This window comes from Acomys minous (assembly GCF_964271855.1).
Source record: "Acomys minous genome assembly, chromosome: 12".
In the NCBI taxonomy this organism is placed as follows: Eukaryota; Metazoa; Chordata; class Mammalia; order Rodentia; family Muridae; genus Acomys; species Acomys minous.
This window is the reverse complement of record NC_140493.1, coordinates 66,144,615-66,166,069: the sequence shown is the minus strand read 5'-3', so window position 1 is coordinate 66,166,069 and position 21,455 is coordinate 66,144,615. Positions and strand designations below refer to the sequence as shown.

The 21,455-nt window shown below is 45.6% G+C and overlaps 1 protein-coding gene across 3 annotated transcripts in view; it reads right to left on the bottom strand.

Annotated features, from left to right (window-relative positions):
* ZZEF1 (zinc finger ZZ-type and EF-hand domain containing 1) overlaps nucleotides 1–21,455 on the bottom strand; it is a 124,141-nt gene that overhangs the window by 8,748 nt on the left and 93,938 nt on the right. For all 3 annotated transcript variants that reach the window (XM_084751296.1, XM_084751295.1, XM_084751297.1), the window contains exons 40-52: nucleotides 21,337–21,455; nucleotides 20,316–20,490; nucleotides 19,713–19,845; nucleotides 12,067–12,266; nucleotides 10,728–10,847; nucleotides 9,236–9,427; nucleotides 8,371–8,471; nucleotides 6,338–6,473; nucleotides 5,886–6,245; nucleotides 3,835–3,978; nucleotides 2,633–2,801; nucleotides 1,762–1,860; nucleotides 1,180–1,345 (exon numbers count right to left, since the gene is read on the bottom strand). The exon at nucleotides 21,337–21,455 is cut by the window's right edge and continues 159 nt beyond it. In XM_084751296.1, coding sequence (XP_084607422.1) covers nucleotides 1,180–1,345; nucleotides 1,762–1,860; nucleotides 2,633–2,801; nucleotides 3,835–3,978; nucleotides 5,886–6,245; nucleotides 6,338–6,473; nucleotides 8,371–8,471; nucleotides 9,236–9,427; nucleotides 10,728–10,847; nucleotides 12,067–12,266; nucleotides 19,713–19,845; nucleotides 20,316–20,490; nucleotides 21,337–21,455 — 2,114 coding nt within the window. The remainder of the gene's footprint in view (nucleotides 1–1,179; nucleotides 1,346–1,761; nucleotides 1,861–2,632; nucleotides 2,802–3,834; nucleotides 3,979–5,885; nucleotides 6,246–6,337; nucleotides 6,474–8,370; nucleotides 8,472–9,235; nucleotides 9,428–10,727; nucleotides 10,848–12,066; nucleotides 12,267–19,712; nucleotides 19,846–20,315; nucleotides 20,491–21,336) is intronic.

Below are 21,455 nucleotides of genomic sequence, written 5' to 3'. Positions count from 1 at the left end.
TTTGAGATGAGTTCAGACCTCACTGAGTCCTCTGGGCTGGTTTCCAGGGATCTACCTGTTGCTGTCCTCCTTCCCCAAGTGCTGAAGACTGAGCTCAGGTCCTCATGAACCAGCTTTTTGTTTTTGTTTTTTGTTTTTTCAAGCCCTGGCTGTCCTGGAACTCGCTCCATGGACCAGGCTGGCCTCAAACTCAGAGATCTACCTGCCTCTGCCTCTCGAGTGCTGGGATTCCAGGCATGAGCCACCACACCTGGATCTGAACCATCTTTCTATTTCTCTCTGACTTTTCTTTTCTTTTTTGAAGCAGGGTCTCCCCTTGAACTGACTATGTAGTTGAGATGACCTTGATACTCTGTACATATAGAAGTTAACATGCTAATACAAAACTGATAGGTGATCCTTGGGTAAACGATGTATAAATCATTAGAAAAAAATGGCAAGGCACTTTAGGGTTACAAGTGCCCAACACAGCCAGTGGTACATGCAGGTGGATCTCTGAATTTGAGACCAGTCTAATCTATATAGTAAGTTCTAGGCCAGCCAGAGCTACATAGTGAGACTCTGTCTATAAGCCAACCAACAGTGCAAAAACACACCCTCAACAATAGTGGGGTACACCTGTAATCCCAGTGCTTGGGAAGCTGTGGTTGGAAGACAGACCTGTAGGCCAGCCTGGGCTACATGTTGAGCCTTTGTCTTAAAACCAAACAACCAAGACAGCCTTGAAATAAATAACTAGGATGAAGCACTTCCACACCGCATGGTTAGGTATGTCAGTCAGTCATAAATCTACTGTCTTTAAGACAGCATTGGCCGATAGACAAGGAAATGCCCAAACCTATGAAGACATGGGACAAAAGTGCAAAGGTGGACTCAGAAAAAGCAGAGACTTGAAGCAAAAACTGGACACTAAACACTCATATACCAACATTCATGCTGAGTAGATGATAGATGTCGCATGAAAAGAAAAGCAAGAAAGCTCTTAGAGAGAAACAGTAGACCTTTTGGGCCTTTGAATGAAGCAAAAATTGCTTAAACAGGACACAAAGACCACTAACTTAAAGGGAATGACACTAAAATTACATTTGTCTTTTTTTTCCCCCTGAAAGATGACATTACTAAAGCAACTAGGAAACAGAGTAGGAGGAGGTGCCAGTAGGGACTGAGCCAACAGCTTACCTGTGGGTGCAGCATCGCACGATCCTCAGCAGTAAGTGGATGGCTTTCAGTCGCTGATGACCGGTCTGGCGGCAGGCCACACCCACCAGCCATTCCCAGATCTTGGCCAATGGGAGGTGAGGTACAACCCTTTCTTCTGACAACATCTGCTTCAAGATCTCAAACCCTGGTACCATCCCCAAACACAGACATTTTAAAAACAATTATTATATTATTAGTTTTATATTTGTAAGTTGTTCACATTTTAATAGATAGGGTGAAATCTTGTCATCACTTAAATTTTGGCTGAAACTAAATTTCTTTTTATAAAATAACACAAGAACAACATTCTTAGTTCCTTATTTTTGTAAAAGGCTCTGGCAAAAACCCCTGATCCCAAGATCCTTCTCTTGGATGCTGACAGAAGCTCCTTTATCTGACATTCAAGTTCATGGGTAGCCAACCATGACCGTGTGAAGAAAGCCAGGCATGAGGTTCAGACACATTTGGAAGGTCTGAGAGACAAGTCAGTAGGATATTGGCACCTCTGGCCAGATGTGCTTGGTGGGCAGAGCATGCACAGAGAAAAGGCAGAGTACACACCTGTCTGGAACCGCCCCAGGTGTCCAGCTGTCACAGTGAATCGGTAGCCCCACTCTGTGTTGCTCATGTCAGAGGTAAATCGGTAATACAGGGTATCTCCTGGGTCACAAAACCAGAGAAGGGCAGGATATGGAAGCAATAAAGATAGCGACTGGGTTGTTTCTGATTAATGCATTAAGCTTGTTTTAAAATCCACTAATAATTTCTCTTCTAATTATTATGCTTTTTTGTTTGTTTTTGTTTTCTTGTTTTTCAAGACAGGGTTTCTCTGTGTAACCTTGGCTGTCCTGGACTCACTTTGTAGACCAGGCTGGCCTCGAACTCACAGAGATCCACTTGCCCCTGCCTCCCAAGTGCTAAGATTAAAGGCGTGCACCTCCACCACCCGCTAATTTTATGCTTTAAAAAATGTTTTTAACCTTTATTTATTTGGGGTGAGAGGTGTGTATGTGGTAGGCATATACATGCCAAGTTATATGTAGTTAGTTCTCTCTTTCCACCACGTGGGTTGTGGAGCTTGAACTCAGGCTGACAGGCTTGGCAGCTGGTGCCCTTACCACTGATCTACCTCACTGTCCTTTGCTATTATGTTTAAATGCTTCCTGTGCCATCTACACAGGGCTGGTGAGATGGCTCGGGGGCAAAAGTGCTTGCTACCAAACCTGACAGCCTGAGTTTGGTCCTTGGGATCCACATGGAGAGAACTGACTCCAACAAGGGGTCCTGACCTGCACAGGTGCACTGTGACACATACTCAATCTCCGGCCCAGCCCGACTCCCCCCAGCATATAAATAAGTGTAACATATTTTTAAAGGAAAAGTCTATATAACAAAGTTGTCTGCCTGTTTTTTTGTTTTGTTTTAAACTTACCTGGAAGCTCAAAATCTTTCCACTTCTGCTGTGACCCGCTGAAGTTGTGCCGGTCCTGCTGAAAGTCACTGCTGCTGGCCATGGCTAATTCATCACAGCCTTCCTCTGTGTTGCACTGAGGGTCAAATTTGATTGAGAGGTAGATTGCACCAGGAATGTGAACTTTATCCTAGAGAGGATGGCAGAGAACACTTGTATCACTGTCACCAGCTGCCACTGTGTCTGTGACTATAACCATGGTCGTGACACATGAGCAAGCCACTGTCCCTTCCTCTATTATTGAACAAAGACTGTGTGGGTGGCACAGTGGGCAGCCAGGAAAGCTCTGGAGCAGCGTGGTCCCAGGAAGCTTCTCAGAGGAAGGGACACATGACAGCAGCGTGGCTTTCCAGGCAGGGAGTGTGGCCCGGGCTGGGGTTTAGAGGATGCGCATGACCATGTGTACTAACGAGTGTCCAGACTCTCTCTGCTCTCATCCAGAAGAAGAAGCACAGCTGCTGAAGAGTCAGGCCAGGGGGTGGATAGAGAATCAAGAGGCAGTAGCAAGAGGAGCCCCAAAGGCCAGTCTGGGACAAGATGATTCCTTCTGGGGTACAGATGGCAGCTGAGAGAATGAGGCAGAACTCGGGGACAGGGGAGAGAAGAGGCTTGTAAGGGGAGGCTGGGAAGGGTTACACTTCTGGTCAGTGATGTCCCAGCTGGTCAGCAGTCAGCTTCTGAGCCAGTTCTTGTGTCCCTGTCCTAGCTGCTCCTCCTTAGAAGCTCAGGCTTTGCCAGCCCCAATGTCTCCAAAGGGCAAAGGAAAGGTGTGTGATGTCACCTGGGGCGGTCCATGCCTGGCTTATCTTGACTCCTATGGCTCTCGATTTAGATACAAATTCGGGATGGAGAAGATGAAGCTTTGAGGGGTAGGTAACTAAAGAGGGGCTTGGTCACCAGGAGACAGTTAAAGAAGTCGACTCCAGATCTCCACACAAGCTCACTGCTGGAAGAAGCTGAGGAGTCACTGTGAGGAGCTTATGATGGGAAAAGTAAGCTCTCCCGTGGGCCAGGAGCCATTTTTTCCTATTAATACAGCCGGGTCTGGAGAAAGGGAAACCTGGCTGCTTAGGACTCATGGCTTCAGATAGGAAACAAGAAAATGTGTTCCTAGTCCAGGTTGGTGAGGAAAGGGATACAAGGTCTCTGATGCTCAGCCGTACCTCAAAGCTGGTGTTGTTGTTATATGGGTGTTTCGATTCCCTCACTTGCACCTCCATTCCTGGCTCCTCCATGAACTGACAGGCAGCCAGGGCCATGGTCCCCAGCATGTCCTCTCGGCAGCCCTGGAGCACTTTCTGCAGGATCTGAGAGGATGGAAGGTGGGTAAGGGCAGTGCCAGGTAGTGTCATCAGGAGGAAGAAGGGAGAGCCTGCCTCAGTCTGAGACCCACCCAAAGGCCTGGCACCATTCAACCTGCCCCCAAGTCAACCCCAGCTCCACCTCTCAAAAGCCCTGCTCTGAGTCCGAATGCTCCCTTCTAGGAGGCTCACAAGAAGAGACTAGTCAGAAATGTTCCAAGTCCCTAATGTGCTCACCACCAAGCAGGTGTAAGGAGCGTAAGTAAACACTGCAGCACATAGGGGGACATGGCCAAAATGAGAAGCTCTGGGGACCAAAGGGGAGAGAAACACATGTCCAAGACAGGGGCTATGAGTGGCAGTGCCCCCGCTGCCCTTCATGGAGGGTAGGTATGCTGGAGCACGCTGCTGGTGCCTGCAGGGCTGTGATGCTGGCAAATAATGTAGGATGTGCAGAAGCCAGTGGTGGTCCTAGGTGGGTAAAACAGGGCCAGAGAACACACCAACCTCCCCACGCTTAGCACACTGCACGACAGGGAGTGGGTTAAGGAGACAAATATGAGCCATAATTTCTGCACCTGAGACTGAGGAGAGTGACTAAACCTGCATCAGGAGAAGTAAGTGCACAGGGATGCTAAGGTGTGGACCAGGATGTTCTCTGCTAGGCCGGCCCTCTGCTTCTATGCAGCAGGACGTGGAAAATGGGCCCTGACCCTGCATTATTTAGACACTCATTTATGTGTGTGTATGCAGCTTGGAGATATATATGCACACCATATTCATGTGGGTGTCTGTGGAGGCCAGAGGCGGCACTGGATCCCCCAGAACTGGAGTTGCGGGGAGACTGTGAACTGCCCATCAGGAGAGCTGGAACTAAATCCTTATCCTCTGCAGGGGTAGCATGTGCTTTGAACTGCTCAGCTATCACTCTGGTCTCACGGTATTATTTTAAAGGAAAACAAGGAAAACCTGATATAAAAATAAAACAGATGGGGTAGAGACATGGCACAAGGTTAAGAGCACTGGCTGCTCTGACAGAGGACCCTAGTTCAGCTCCCAGCATCTACATGAAGGCTCACAATCATTTGTAATTATAGTTCTAGGGGATTTGACACCTTCTTTTTTTTTTTTTTGGTTTTTTTGAGACAGGGTTTCTCTGTGTAGCCTTGGCTGTCCTGGACTCGCTTTGTAGTCCAGGCTGGCCTCGAACTCACAGCGATCCGCCTGCCTCTGCCTCCCGAGTGCTGGGATTAAAGGCGTGTGCCACCACGCCCGGCTGACACCTTCTTTTGGTCTCTGAGGGCATAACACACACATGATAAATGTACATGCAGGCATACATTATACACATACAATAAAAATAAATTAGAAAAGAAAAACCAAAATACAACATGGCCTCCAACTTAAAACACTAAATTGGAGAACCAGACTTTAGAGAATGGTACAGACTTTGATGAAATCTGTTACTCAGAAGCCAAAGTCTTGGAAAAGTCTCTAGCTATACCTGTCATGGGGCAACCCAGGGAGAGCTCATCACATGACCTGCATTGACAGCTAGAAATGACAGTTTAAAACAGAAGGCAAAACTCTCATTGGAAGCCTTCCTGAATTATGGGGACACAGGCTACCTGGGCATCCTAACTACCATGTCTCCTGACTTTGCATTGTGTGAAATCCTAGGGGCCTGAGAAGACCCAGCTAGCTAGGAGATCTGTAAGACCTATAGGTGTGAAACACTCAGGCAGAAGGCCAAGGCAGGTGTCCAGGGTCTATTGCTGCAACTGTTCCCTAAACTCAGGTCTGTGCTGTCAGCTTGATCCCAGAGAGCCCATGAGGCAGTCAGAATAGCCCCTCTCTCCGCTGTGTTCATAACTGTCAAGGATCAGAGGAACCTAGGCTGAACAGTTAGCTACCTTCTCCCACTGGTGCTTTTCTTCCAGCTGCATGAACATATCCAAGATATAGGTCATATGTGCAGGGCCGCTGAGCTCCAGGATGTCCTCACTCACTGGCACATGTCCTGGCCACTCGGCCAGCAGGGAAGCGAGTACGTGGCGAGCATATAGGACTGCTGTGGCCTCGTTCACGCGGAAGAGGAAGTCGCGGACAGCCCTCTTGCTCTTGCAGTTCAGCTCCTTGTGCAGGAGGGCAGCACTCTTGCTGCGGCGCTGCTTGGCGTAGCTCTGCTGTAGCTCACTTTCTGTGCTGGAAATCAGCTTCTGGGTCACAGGGTTTGACTCAGGAGTGGCTTGGTCAGAACGCGCAGGCCGGGACTGCAAAGCCAAGACCACAGTTACAGAGGCCTGGCCTTCTCACTATAGGGGGCAGAAGTACAAACACGTTGATCCCAAGGTAGGTGACATACCAAGCACGGCAAGATAATCATGTCTGTGTCCACGGCTTTGGCGCTCTGCTCCTCCAGCCTCAGACTCCTACTGGGTTGCCACCTCTGTGCCAGGGAGCGAATCCTCTCATCTGTGGTGAGCTCATCCCCATCAAACCTGAAGGAGCCCAGTGACAGGCACAGAAAGTGGAGGAGGCAAGAGTGTAAAACACATGGCACTTGTCAGAAAGGTGACCAGGACATAGTCTCACTATTACTCACCCAATTACACCATCACTGCTGTACTTTGCAAACTAGAGTCACAGCATGCATCCATTCATGCATATACATAGACTTCCAAGCATATTCTCGTGGCAGAGACACAAACTGTCCCCTAGGAACATTTTCCTTTATCTTTCTTTATTCTTAAAAAACTAATTTTTTTGGCCAGGCGTGGTGGCACACGCCTTTAATTCCAGCACTCGGGAGGCAGAGGCACACGGATCACTGTGAGTTTGAGGCCAGCCTGGTCTACAAAGTGAGTCTAGGACAGCCAGGGCAACACAGAGAAACCCTGTCTCAAAAAACAACAATAACAAAAAAGAAAAACAAAGAACTATTTTTTCTGTACATATTTTCTCTGCATGTGTGCCTGGGCTTCACATAGCCCCGAGAGCACACTTCAAGAGTGTGCTAGATCCCCCGGAACTAGATCTACAGATGGTTGTGAGCTGCCATGTGGGTGCTGGGAATCAAACCCAAGTCCTCTGCAAGAGCAACAAATGTTTTTGGGGCTGGAGAGATGGCTCAGAGGATAAGAGCACTGTCTGCTCTTCCAGAGGTCCTGAGTTCAATTCCCGGCAACCACATGGTGGCTCACAACCATCTGTAATAGGATCTGATACCCTCTTCTGGTGTGCATGAAGACAGTGTACTCATATACATAAAACAAATGTTCTTAACCACGAAGATATTTTCTTTGATTTTGGGATGTGTGTATGGGAGGTTGACCTCTTTACCATTTCAGTTGCCCTCCACATTATTTTTGGAGACAGGGTCTCTCACTGCATCTGGAGCTTACTGGTTTGGCTAGACTAGCTGACCAGCAAGCTCCAGGCCTCCATTTTTTCTCCATCCCCACATCCCTAGCTTTTATATGGGTACAGGTCCTAATGCTTGCATGGCACGTACTTTATCAAGTGGGCTGTCTTCCCAGCTTTCCCTTTCTCTGTCTGCCTCTGGATGGTTGTGTGGGAAAACCGCAAACTCTTTCTGCCTCTGTCTGAGGTCCTTCTGCTTTTTCAGTTATAGTAGCTTAGACTGTACCCTGATTGTCTTCCTCTCATAGCACCTGCTCCGTCTCACACAGGATTTTAGATAATACATAGGGTAAAATAGAAATGTAAACGAAGTTACTTGAAATTTATTACACATTGGAATAAGACGCTAAAGGACTAGGGAGGGTGCTTAGCATGTTCAAGGCTCTGGGTCTGATCCCAGCACTGCAAAAAGGGAGGGAGGGACAGACAGAAGCAAGAGGGAAAGAGGACAGGAGGAAAAGATGTATGTGTAGGAAGAGAGAGATAGCAAAGCCAGGCCATGGGAACAGAAGAGGAGGCTGGGTGACAGATATGGAAAGTTCTACACAAATTCAGAAGAAGGGTTCTGGAGCCATCTCTGAACTTCCTGGCTAAGAGAAGATATACTGTTGATTATCTAATCATTCCTGTGGAAAAGCCATGAAAATAATTTATGCTGATGAAAACATGAGAGCCAAAACCCCTCTTGAGCCACAGCACCTGCTCTGTTCTGTGCCATAGGCTCACTGGACGGCATGAGACGCATCCCAGAGTCTGTACCTTTAAGACTTCACATGTGGCATTCTCAAAGGAAACTGTCACACTCTTAGCAATGATCCAGGCAAAGTGAGGCAGCTGTCTTTCCTGGGGCATCAGGAAGCTCCAGGCCAGTCCCCATGGCTCCTGGCCTGTCAGAGCTTTTCTTCAGACCCCATGGCAGCAGGTGAGGGTGCCCACTCTCATCTAGAATGCTAAGTGCGGCTCAGTGGTCATTACCTCTTCTGAACCTCCAGGAAGAAAGAATCAGTCTTTTTCATCTGCAGTTCGTAGATGGCCCGGAGAATGTGCAGAGGAGCGTTGAGGGCATCATGAGCCATCTGGAGGCGTGGGAGAAGGAAAAGACAGACAAGGATATGTGCCTTAAGACATGGACAATATGCACTCCGAAGTGACAAAACACTATTTCCAGCTATCCCAGGTTATAGTTGAAGAACAATATGGAGGTACTTTTAAAAAGCACATCAAAATTTGAGTACTAAGATATGAACTATAAAATGTGCATTACTATTTAAAGCCACTTGAAGGGCTAGAGAAATGGCTCGGTGGTTAAAAATACTTATTGCTCTTGCAGAGGACCTGGGTTCAGTTCCCAACCCCACATGGTGGCTCAGAACTATCTGTAACTCCAATTTCAGGGGATTTATGGGCTTCTGCAGGCTCCTACATGCATGTGGCACATATAAAATCACACAGGCATACACTACGTGCATTAAGTAAATAAATTAATCTTAAAGCCACTACAAGGATGGGGCTCTACTATCACTCTAGATACGTTCTGTATATAATAGACTGCTTAGGAAATTAATCCTCAGGACATTAAATTGATCAGTTAAGATGTCTTAAAATTTTATTTATGTGAATAGATGTTTTGCCTGCATGTTTGTGCACCATGTGTGTGCCTGGTACCCATGGAGGCCGGAAGAAGGTGCCAGGTCCTCTAGAACGGACATTTGGGTGCTGGGAATCCAACTTGGGTCTCCTGGAAGAGACTTGTTTAGGTTGAAGCACAGCCTGAGCCAATGAGCACCCATTCCCTTGATGGCTGTGCTCTGTCTGCATGATGGCTGACCAGTGAGCATACCAAGAAGCATATTCTGGTGGGTTCATCCAAGCTTTCAAGTGGGTCTAGCTTTTTCTGTTCTGGTTCTCCAGGGCTACTGCCTGGCCGGTCTGCTTCTTCCTCTTGGTCCCCGCGCTCGTCCAGCTCCAGGTCTCCATGTTCAGTCAGAGTGTTGATCTCCTTTTTGGAGGAGTACAGCATGATGGACAGAATCTACACACAAAGCCAGCCAAGCAGAACAGGGAGATGAGCGTTCAGTGAGAAGACGACATAGGTCTTTGTATGAGAGTCAACCTCAGTCTTTAAGATATCACAGTTCACGTGAAGAGTGTATGATTAGTAAAGGAACAGGAAAGCATGTTCAACTGTACTTATATAACTGAGGAAATGCTTAAAACACAAATCAAACAAATACAAACTATGGATGCCCTTGTGTTCACTAACTTTTCTTGACAGCACAAGCGGGTATTATCATTTTCTAATTTGTTTTGGAGAAACGTAACTAAAAAATAAAAAAAGTTTATATCCTTTTGATCTATTAACTTATCTTTTAGAAATGACAAGATATATAAAAATGCTGTTTAAATATGGCCAATGTAGTAATTTTTTTAATGAAATATTAATAATGGCAAAAGCCTGTAAAGCGCTTTCCAGTCTTATACACAGCCATGAAAAAGGTGGATATGGGAGCTGCAGATGCGGCTCAGCAGTTAAGACCACTGGATACTCTCCCAGAGGACTTGAGTTCAATTTCCAAAACTCACATGGCATCTCACAACTGTCTGTAACTGAGGTCCAGGAGAGCTGATATCCTTTTCTGGCGTCTATGGGCAAGCGGCGCAGACATATTTATAGACAAAACACCCATACATATACATTTTAAATAAAATTTAAAAAAGAGTCTCTAAGATCCTAGTTGCCTACTAATGTGTCTTAGCAAATTTCCCTCCACATAGGCAAACTCTATGGTATTCAGAGATGCAGGCATCTGTGGAAGTGAGGGTTAGGGACACAGCACATCCCCGTAGCACTGCCTCTTGCAGCACTGACTCCCTTATACTAGAAACTAGCACTTGACCTTGAAAGCCTCTGGGAACCACAAGAATCCCACTAAGAAACATCTAAGGCCTCAGAGGAGTAACAATAAAATGAAATTACTGACTGAAATCCCACATAAGATAAACATGAGTGTGGTTGTATTTAGAAACTGATTTTTGCTTAAAGCAACCTTAGAGGGAAATAATAATTCAAAAGCACATTTTATTATCATGATATAATGGCCAATTATGTGTTTTCACAAAATACTTCTCCAAGGTTCTTTGAACAAACACCCAATTCATTTTCCTGGTGTGGGGGGGAAACGGGACACAGGTGTCAGGATCCCTAATTCACGAAGAAAGAATCAAGGCCAGGTTTACAAGCTGCACAGAATGAGAGTGTACAGGGCAGAACTGGTTGGAACAAGCTTGCTCTGCTCTGGGGCGTAGATCTACAAGGCAGGCGTCCTCCTTACCTCCAGGTCCCGGAGGAGCCAGGTCTTACTGAAGCCAGTCCCTTTGCTGCACTTCTTTACCAGCAACTTTAGCAGGTCGGACTGGAGGAAGGTGGCATGGGTCTCTTCAAAACCGTGAGCCTGCCAAGCCAAGAGAGTGATTCTCAGCTGCTACAGAGTGAAGATTAAGGTTTGGCAGAGTGCTAACCCTTCCTACAGCTCCGTCTCAGCTGATGGCCCAACTGACCTTCCAGGGAAAATCCTAGTGAGTAAGAAAGCTCTCAGAATCTTAAGCATGAACCACTGCTCCTCACTCACTCTGTGTTCTTTCATGGAGCAAACGCTTCTGAAACCTATTTTATGTCACTTCTCCTCCTTACTTTCCAGAAACTTCTGATGCAAAAATCCAAGCCCTTAGCATGGCTGACAAGGTCCAATAAGGCTCCCTGCCTGCTTCTTTGACCTTGCTCCCTAGGCTGCACCATCTTAAAGACCTGGAGGTCGGTCTGTTCTGTGACCATTGTGTCTGGCCCACTTCAAGGCCTGAACCTTGCTATTGTTTCTGCTCGTGTTACCTAAGGCTAGCTCCATACCTACCCCCTCAAACTGCCCCTTTTTGAAGGGACTTCAGATGCAGAGCTGTCCTCCTTGCAGGAGGACACCTCCTCTGGCTTGGGAGACTGTAAGCCTCATGGCCCTTTTTTCCAGGTCACCACTGCATGGCCAGTTCCACTTGGCTCTTGGTGTTCAACACTTATCAACAGACTGCGCTCACAGTGGTGCAAACCCAAATCCTAGCATTTGGGGGGCAGAGGCACGCAGACCTCAATGGTCTCAGCTAACAACTACACCTTAGGACTGCCCAGAGCTGAAAAGCCTAGCAGACAAGTCTCTAGGTGGTGCCTGAGTCCCCATCCCCTCACTAAGGTCCCAAAGTCATCATGGATCTGGGCTTCTCTCTACCCAACAGTACCCTTAACCCAGTTGCTTCCTCCCAGCCCGATGGCCACACCTAGTCCCTGAAGCTCCATGGGATGCCAGCTCCCTTTATTCTCCCTCCATTCCTATAATGTCCCAGAGGAGCTCCTGTTGGGTGTGGAGTGAGAACCCTGTCAGGTCAGTTTTCTTCCCCTGACAGGATTATGTCTCCATGAAGCCACAGTACTTGAGTCCATACTCAAACCACTGGGAAAAGTCTATTTCCTCCTTAAAGTTATCCTTGTACAAGGTCTCAAGAATTTCTAAAAACAACCCATTGTTAAACCATTTATCCAAATTAGATGGCATTTCCTCCTTGTTAATCCCCTGCACATGTGAGATCATAGGTAGGTTTGTGCAAATGGAAGAGGCTCACCATTACCTTTAGTGTTTTGTATAAACCTTTGAGAGCCAGGGACAGGACCCAGGTTGCTTCTACTGCCTCAGGACAATGGCTGTCCATGCTGGTTTGCAGAAGGTGACTGGCAATAAGGGCAAAGTGCTGGGAGTACTGGCTCAGTTGGGCCTGAGAGCTGCCACACTCTTGTCCTCCTCCCTTCTGGACCAGCTGGTAGTCCTTCACTGCAGCATCATGTCCAAAAGGAAAAGACACAAAGAACACTGTTAGTGCTGTTAGTGCCCTCTGCAGCTGGGTTTCTCCACAGGCCTCTCCAAAGCAAGGCCTGCAGCAACAAGCTTCTCAGGCTCAGTGTCCCCACTATACTTAACCCCAGTTTGCAGGTGAGCACAAAAGTGGTACAGGGCCACTGTCCATGAGGAAATGGAGAGAGACAAGTCACAATGCAAAATTCTTATAACTATGCACAAGCAAGTCACTGCTAGAAGTGTTGTGATGGCTGTTCTTAGCTGTCAACTTGACTACATCTGGGACTAACTAAAACCCAAGGAGCTGGATATACCTGTGAGGGATTTTTTCTTAAATAAATCGTTAGAAGTGGGAAGATTCACCTTTAGTCTGGGTCACACCTTCTGCTAGCAGCCTATATAAAGGACATGGAAGAGAGAAGCTTGCTCTCTTTGCCTGCTTGCCCTCACTCTCACTGGCAAGTCCATTTGTTCACTGACATTAGAACCTGCTTCTTTGGGATTCTGGCATATATTGATGCCAACTGAGACATCAGCTTCGTGGAATGAGCAACTACTAGACACTTGAACTTTCTGTTGATAGGCAGCCATTGTTGGACTAGGTAGACCAAAGCCTGTAAGCTATTCTCATAAATCCCATATGTGTGTTACACACTTACACACATACACACACACACACGCACACACACACGCACACACACTCATCCTATCAATTCTGTTCCTCTAGAGAGCCCTGACTAATGCAGATTTTTGTATCAAAAGTGGTTCTAGAGTAGTAGAAGTATAAGGATGATTTTTTTTTTACGGTATATGCAATAAGCTTTCCAATTTGCCAACACCGACAGTCACCAAAGCTCTCCAAGTTAATGAAGCCTCTCCTAGGAGCTCAGAGCACACTAAAAGCCTATGGTGTAAACTATTTTACATACTTAAGGAGACAAACGCATTTGATTATCCTGATTCACCAATTGTGAAAGGCAACAGATTTCGTGACTCAGTATATAAAACTTTTGAAAAAACAGTGCTGCTGGTTGGTTGCTCCTATCATTTCTGGATAAACTGACAAAGGAAAAGAATGAGCTCTGTGATAAAGTTAATCAACTCCTAGCATCTTTAAATATGGTGAAGGTCGATGAGCTCAGAGATAAAACTGACTGGCTCCAGGTGAGCATGGATAGTCTAAAAGTTTCTAAGTGTGCCATGGAAGGGAATCTTCTTTCCAGGAGCCATAGAGCTTAAGTTGTGGAGGCCCTCATTATAAGACTGCCTGGATTATAGCAAAAATTCAAATCCCATCCTCAGAGGGTGTTGGTGGTTAAAGTCAAGCGTTAATTGGTAAAGAATCCGATCCTGTAACTTGGGGTGCGTGTGTTGGAGGAACCTGTTTTAGCTGAGAACTTTGAACCTTCAGAAGGGTTTGTCTCACCTGAGGAAGCAGTCTCTCCATTCTCAGCAGAAGACTTAGTCCCACTCCCATTCTTGAAGTACTGCCTTTTTCACCTTTGACTGAGAAAATTAATCCTTCTTTGTCTGGTAAACCACAAGTGACTGTCTCTGAAGGGGATGCCAGGAAAGGCAAGCAGGGGTCCCTTGGGGTCCACCAGCAGTTGCCTCTAGACCTATAACCAGACAAGGCAAAGCAGGCCCCTAGAGGAGAGGTAAAAGTGTGCTCTGTGAGGAGGCGTGCTATGTCACTGAAGAGCTCAAAGAGCTTGTTCAAACAAAGATCTTGGGAATGTGTGTGGTATAATGTGGAAGGAGCATAAAACTAGATCAGCCTCAACTTACTGATAAGGGTCCACTGAAGGGAGACTCTAGATTTAATAGATTTAGTATGATGCTTGGACCATTTAATATTTGTCTTAATGACTGACTGAAACATTTGTCAAAAGATGGCCTACTGAAAAGGAGCTGGAAATGCTTGCTGTCCCATTAGTGTTGATGAAAGGATTTTTAAGGCTCGGGGATATTGCAATGCTAGAGTGGGTGCACTGTGTAAAACCTCATCTACCACAATGGCAAGACCCAGAAGACATGCTCTTCACTAAGCCTATAAGATGCAAGATGGTGAGAGGGGCAGCAGCACATTTGAAGAGGTTTGCTGTTGACCTTTCCCTTGTGCCAGACCTTAGGGTCAAAGACTCTGCTGTTCAGTTGGATGAATTAAATGTAATGGGTTTAACTGGGCTCCAACAAAGCAGGAGGCAGGTGGCAGCACTGGATTACTAAAGGCAAGGTGATGGACAACACTGAAGAAACAAATAGCCTGTCCCGCAGTGGGCAGCATAGGCAAAGTGATTTTTATGGTAGCATGACTCACATGGACCCTTGGTGCTGGCTAGTCATTCATGGTGTTTCTAGGCATGAAATAGTTAAGAAGCCTAATGCATTTGTGTTTGCTCTGTGTAAGGGGGAAAAATCTCAAATAAATATTGGATTGTGGCAAAAGGGAATCTCAGCCCATAAATCAGCCTTTGAATGAAGAACTTCCAGATTCCCCTGAGGAAAGACCCTGATAAAATACCTAATAGTTTTAGTGTTAGCCTTTCTCCAGTCCTTCACAGAGGAACCTATGGCCTTTTACAAGGGTAATTGCACACCAGGGGAGAGGAAACAATCAGAGTTTCCAGGGTCTATTGGATACTGGTTCTAAATTGACACTGATTCTGGAAGATCTCAAGAAACACTGTGGCCTCCAGCTGAAGTAAGAGCTCGTGGAAGTCAGGTGATTAATGGAGTTCTGCCTGAAGTCTGACTCACCGTAGGTCCGGTGGGTCCTAATGTGGTTATTTTCCCATCCCAGAATGATAATTGGGATGGACACACTTAGAAGCTGGCAGAATTCTCACATCATTGGTTCTCTGACTTGTGGAGTGAGGGCTATTATCATTAGAAAGGCTAAATGGAAGCCCTTAAAGTTGCCTCTGTCAGAGAAAATAGTGACTCAAAAATAGTATTGTATCTTTGGAGGAACTGCGGAAATCAGTACCACCATCAAGAACTTGAAAGATGAAGGTGTTGTGGTTCTCAGCACATCATCCTTTAACTCTCCTATCTGGCCAGTGCAGAAGACAAAGATAGTGGAGAACAGTTGACTACTGAAAATTCAATCAGGTAGTGACTCCCATTGCAGCTGCTGTGCCAGATGTGCTGTCCTTACTTAAGCAGATTAACACATCTCCTGGTATACGCAGCTATTGATCCAGAAAACTCCTTTTTCTCGTTACCTGTCCATAAAAACCACCAGAAGTGGATGGGTGACAGTGATGTATGCCTTTAATCCTAGCACTCAGAAGACAGAGGCAAGTGCATCTTGAGGAGTTCAAGGGCAGCCTGGTCTATAGAATGAGTTCCGGGACAGCCAAGGGTACACAGGGAAACCTTGTCTCAAAAAAACAAACAAACAAACAAACAAAAAACAAAAACAAAAAACCCAAAACCTACCAGAAGCAATTTGCTTCCAGTTGGCAAGGCCAGCAGTACACCTTTACAGTTTTACCTCAAGGATATATTAAGTCCCCAGCCCTGCATCATAACTTAGTTAGGAAGGATCTTGATTGTCTATCTCTTCTACAAATATCACATTGGTTCACTATACTGACAACATTATGTGGACGTGACCAAGTAAACAGGAGGTAGCAACCACTGTGGACTTGGTGGTAACACATATGCAAATCAGAGAACGACAAATAAATCCAATCAAAATTCTAGGGCCTACTAGTTCAGTAAAATTCTTAGGAATCCAGTGGTATGGAGCATGTGGACATATTCCTTCTAAGGTGAAGGATAAGTTATTACATCCAGCCCCTCCTTCTACCAAGAAAGAAGCACAATGCTTAGCTGTCCTATTTGGATTCTGGAGATAGCACACTCCTCACTTGGGTGTGTTACTCCAGCCTATATACCAAGTGGCCTTAAAGGTTCTAGCTTTGAGTGGGGCCTGGAACAGGAGAAGGCCCTCCAATAGTTCAGGCTGCTGTGCAGGCTGCTCTACCACTTGGACCATATGATCCAGAAAACCTGATGGGACTTGAGGTGTCAGTGGCAGATAGGAATGCTGTTTGGAGCCTTTAGCAGGCTCCTATAGGTGAATGTCAGAAGAACTTTTGGGATTTTGGAGCAAGGCTCAACCATCAGCTGCAGACTGTTCTCCCTTTGAGAGACAGGTCTTGAGCTGATATTGGGCCTTAGTGGAAACTGAATGTTTAACAATGGGACACCAAGTCACTATGCTACTTGAGCTGCCCAGAATGAGCTGGGTGTTATCTGGCCCACCAAGCCACAGCGTAGGGCATGCATAGCATCAATCTATTATCAAATAATGGAAATGGTAAATACATGATAGGGCCTGAGCAGGTTTTGAGGGCACAAGCAAGGTACATGAAGAGGCTGCCTAAATGCCTACAGTTTCTATTCCCATTACAATACTGTCTGCTGCTGAGCACGTACCTATAGCCTCATGGGTGTGCTCTATGATCAGATGGCTGAGGAAGAGAAGATTGGGGCCTGGTTTACTGATGGTTTTGATGGGATACAGGGACCCACCCCCTCAGAAGTGGACATTTGCAACCTTACAACCTCTTTCTGGGACAACCCTGAAAGATTCTGGTGAAGGGAACTCTTCACAGTGGGTAGAACTTAGGGCAGTACACATGGTCATACATTTTGTTTGGAAGGAGAAACAGCCAGATGTGCAATAATTGTTCACTGATTTGTGGGCTGTAGTCAATGGATTAACTGGATGGTCCGAGACTTGGAAAGAGTAAGACTGGAAAACTGGTGAGACAGGCATCTGAAGAAGAGGAGTGTAGATAGATTTCTTCAAGTGGGAGAAGGATAAATGCCTATCAAAAGGTAACTTCAGAAGAGTTCAATAATAAAGTAGGTATGGAGATCCATTCTGGGGCAGCCAGCCTCTTTCGTCAGCCTCTTTCTCTGTCACTGCCCAATGGGCCTCTGGTGGAGAGAAGGGGGTTATGTGTGGGCTTGACAACGTGGACTTCAACTCAGCAAGGCTGGCCTGGATACAGCTGCTGCTGAGTGCCAGATCTGTCAACACCAGGGACCAACACTGAGCCCCAGAAATGGTAACATTCCCTAGGGTGATCAGCCGCAATGTAGTGGCAGGTTGACTACACTGGACCACTTCCTCCATGGAAAGAACAATGCTTTGTCCTTACGGGAGTAGATGCTTATCCTGGTTATGGATTTGCCTTTCCTGCGTGTACTGATTCTGCTAAGACCACCATCCATGGAGTTACAGGATGCCTTATCTCATCACAGTATTCAAATAATCCCTAAGCATGCAGAGAAAAAAATATACAACAGTAACAAAGATAACAACAGCAGACCTTATGCCAAATTCTCAGCAGAACCAGTGCAAGCCAGAAAGCAACACACAAATATCTTTAAAGAATTCAAAGAAAAAAACTACTAGGGGCTGTGATAGCAGATTGCTTGCTTAGCAACCACAAGCTTATGGTTTGGTCTCTAGCACCACATTAACCAGGTGTGGTAGTACATGTCTGTAAGCCCAGCACTCGAGAGGCAGAGGCAGAAGGATCACAAATCCAAAGTCATCCTGAGTTATATAGTAAATTGAAGGCAGCCACACACACACACACACAGCATAACAACAACTTATCCCCAAATATAAGTGTCTTAGCTTAGAATTTTTTATCCAGAAAAACTATGTCTCATAGAGATTTTACTTTTAATTATGTATATACATGTCTGGCAGTGTGAGGGTTTGTACATGTATGCACAGTGACCATGGAGTCCAAGAGAGAGTACTGGATCCCCCGCAGGAGGAGTTACAGGTGCTGGTGAGCTACTAGGTGTGGGTGCTAGGAAGCAGTCTTGGGTCTGGGCATGAACAGCATGTGCTTTAACTGCTGAGCCACCTCTCCAGCCCAAGAAAAATAATGTTTCAAAGGTAAAGCCAAAGCCAGGAGTCATAGTGCACACCTGCAACCCCAGCACTTGGGAGAGAAAGGCAAAAAGACTCTATCCAAGCTCAAGGCCAGCCCTGCCTACATGGTGAGACTTGGCCTCAAAAACAGCAACAAGGTCAGAACATTTTCTACACAGACTCTTGTGGCAGAAGACACTGACTATAAGAAATGCTAAGGGAAGTGTTTCAAACCAGAGAAAATTATACTAGATGTAAATCTGAATCTATAAAAAGGAATGAAGAATACCAGGAATAGTAAATGTGTAGTTGAGTATAATATACATTGTGTTCATTTAAAAGTCTCTATAAAAATAACTCACATTTTAAAGCCAACATTATGTACAATGAGATTTACACTATGTAGAATAAAAGGTCTAACTACATTAACACAGAGAGTGAGGCAGATATAGGGCAAAAACACGGCATTTCAACACAACGGCTAAGTAGAATAACATCTGATGACAGCCAGCCTCAGGTGTACAGGACAGACCACAGGGCACTCTCCCAAGTACCGACGACAGTGACAGCAGAGTAACAGCTATAGTTAGAGCTAACAGCAGACATAACATGAGTCCTCAAAACATAAGAAAAATCAACCCAAACGAAGGCAAAAGAAGAAAAAAGAATCAAGAAGAGACGAGACAAATGGAAAACAATCAAGGAGACAGCCGACTTAAACTCAATCGGCCATAAATTGCCTGAATAAGTATGGAAAGGAAGGGACTATCACATTGGATTAAAAAAAGAAGACTCAGCCGGGCGTGGTGGTGCACGCCTTTAATCCCAGCACTTGGGAGGCAGAGGCAGGCGGATCGCTGTGAGTTCGAGGCCAGCCTGGACTACAAAGTGAGTCTAGGACAGCCAAGGCTACACAGAGAAACCCTGTCTCAAAAAACAAAAAACAAAAAAACAAAACAAAACAAAACAAAAAAAAAAAAGAAGACTCACTCTATGTTATCTATGTGTTTACTATGTGTATTAATTATTACTATTTTATTTTGAGAAAGGGTCTCATTATGCAGCCTGGACTGGCCTCAAACTTACTACTTATCAGGCTGGTCTTGAAGGTGTGATCCCCCTGCCTCAGTGCTGGGGTTACAGACATGTACTACCACACCCTGCATAATAAATCTACTTTAATTGTAAAGATATGAGCTAGTGAGAGGGCTCAGTGGATAAAGGCATTTGCCACCAAGCCTGATGCCCTGACTCAGCCCTTAGCACCTCAGGTGGTAGAAGGAGAGAACGGACTCCCACAGGTTATCCTCTAACCTCCACATGTGTGCGCGCACATGAGCATGCGTGTGTGCACATGAGCATGCATGTGTGCACACACAAATACATTTACATAATTTAAAATTTTAACAGTGACATGCAGGAGCAAAAACTGAGGCACGGTAACTGGTTTTATAGCATGCAAGGAATAGATCATTTTCACCATTTTTAAAAGACAAAATTGAGCTTAGGACCTGTTTTCCTTTTCCTGGTTTTGACGTCAACAATCACAGCTCTGTTCTTCTCAGTGAAGTGCTTCAATATGATCACATTATGGGGCTCGTTGGCATTATCCATATAAATGCAGCGGGTTCCCACACAGAGGACCTAGAGCATTGATGAAGGAAGAGGCACTTAACTAGGCACACGCTCAGTCCCTTTTGCTTGCTTCCCTACAGGCACACAGGGTCTTCTCATCACTAAGTCCAAAGGATTTGGCACAACATTAGTTTAGGAGCTTGGCATAGCTTTGCAGCTCTTTAGTCCAATCAGTTGAGGCATACAAAGTGAGGAAGGTTAATATGCATGCCAGAATGAAAGACAACAGTCTCTGCAGTTCTTTGTAACTAAATACATTATAGTTACCTACTATTCAAAGCTAGTAAAATAAATCAAATGTCAACTGTTGACAATGCAAGTCTAACAATTGCACAATTCTGAAAAATACACCAAGACTATAAAATCAAATCATGCAACTAAAAGAAAAAATTCTAAAACCATTATAGACATACACGTTTGTGTGTGTGTGCATGCTTGCACTATAGAGACTTGGACAAACAGGCCTTCAGACGCTGTACCTGGGGGAAGCCGACAAGCACCAGCAGGGTGAAGATGTTGGTATGTTTCAGCTGGAATGGCAGCTGCCTGATGCAGTGGTCTGTGAAGGTGGCAATGACGTCTCGCCACAATGGTGCATTGTTGAGTGACCGAAGGATCTCTGCCATGGAGCAGGCCCAGTCCAAGCCCACTCGGCTAGAAGGCAAGAGCTCCAATGTTAGGTGGCAGTGTACGAGGCTAACCCCCCCCCCCACATATCGCAGCTCACTGTCCTAGGCAAAATCAGACTCATGCAAGGAGCCATTCATTACTTAGCGTAAGTATACCAAAAAGACACTTTTCACCTAGAGATAAGTCAAAACAGAACAACCAACTCAAGATCTGTTACTCAGTCTACAAACTCAGTCTACAACTATGTTCTCAAATAGCTCTCTAAAACAGTGGTTCTCAGCCTATGGGCTGTTCGATTCCCAAATGCCTAAGACCAGTGGAAAACACAGATATTTATATTATGATTCATAACAGAAGCAAAATTACAGTTATGAAGTATCAACAAGAGTAATTTTATGGTAGGGGTCACCATGACATGAGGACTGTAGTAAAGGGCGGCAGCATTAGTAGGAAGGTTGAGAACACTGCTCTAAAATGTCATCCTCCACGCACACACATCACATCCCAGCCATACTTGGAAAGGAACTTAGAGATGTATAGGATACAAATCAGGGTTATCTCTCCTTCTTCATTTAATTTCAAGTTTGGTATTATGATTGTGTTATTTTTATAATGAAAACAGATTTTTCAACCCGAATGCCTATACTTACTTTTCTCAGGAAAAATCTACCAGAATAGATCTCATCAGAGCTGACTGGTAGGCCCTGCTGGCTACCAGCTATTTAAGTGTGGGCTTACTGGTTTAATCTCACAGAAGAGCCTTAGACAACAGCACCGCCACACACTGAAACTCACCAACAGCTAGACCTTGTTCTTAGTGAGGACCACAGAGGTCACAGTGGAGGTTGGGTGCATGATAACCCCAGTTACCTGTCCAGGCAGACAGCTCCCAGGCTGAAAAGCAGGTGAGTGGTCTTCCAGCCATCTGGCACAACGGCATTGTCTGCTGTAGCAAACAGGTTATGCTTGGCTGAAAGGACCTTGATGAC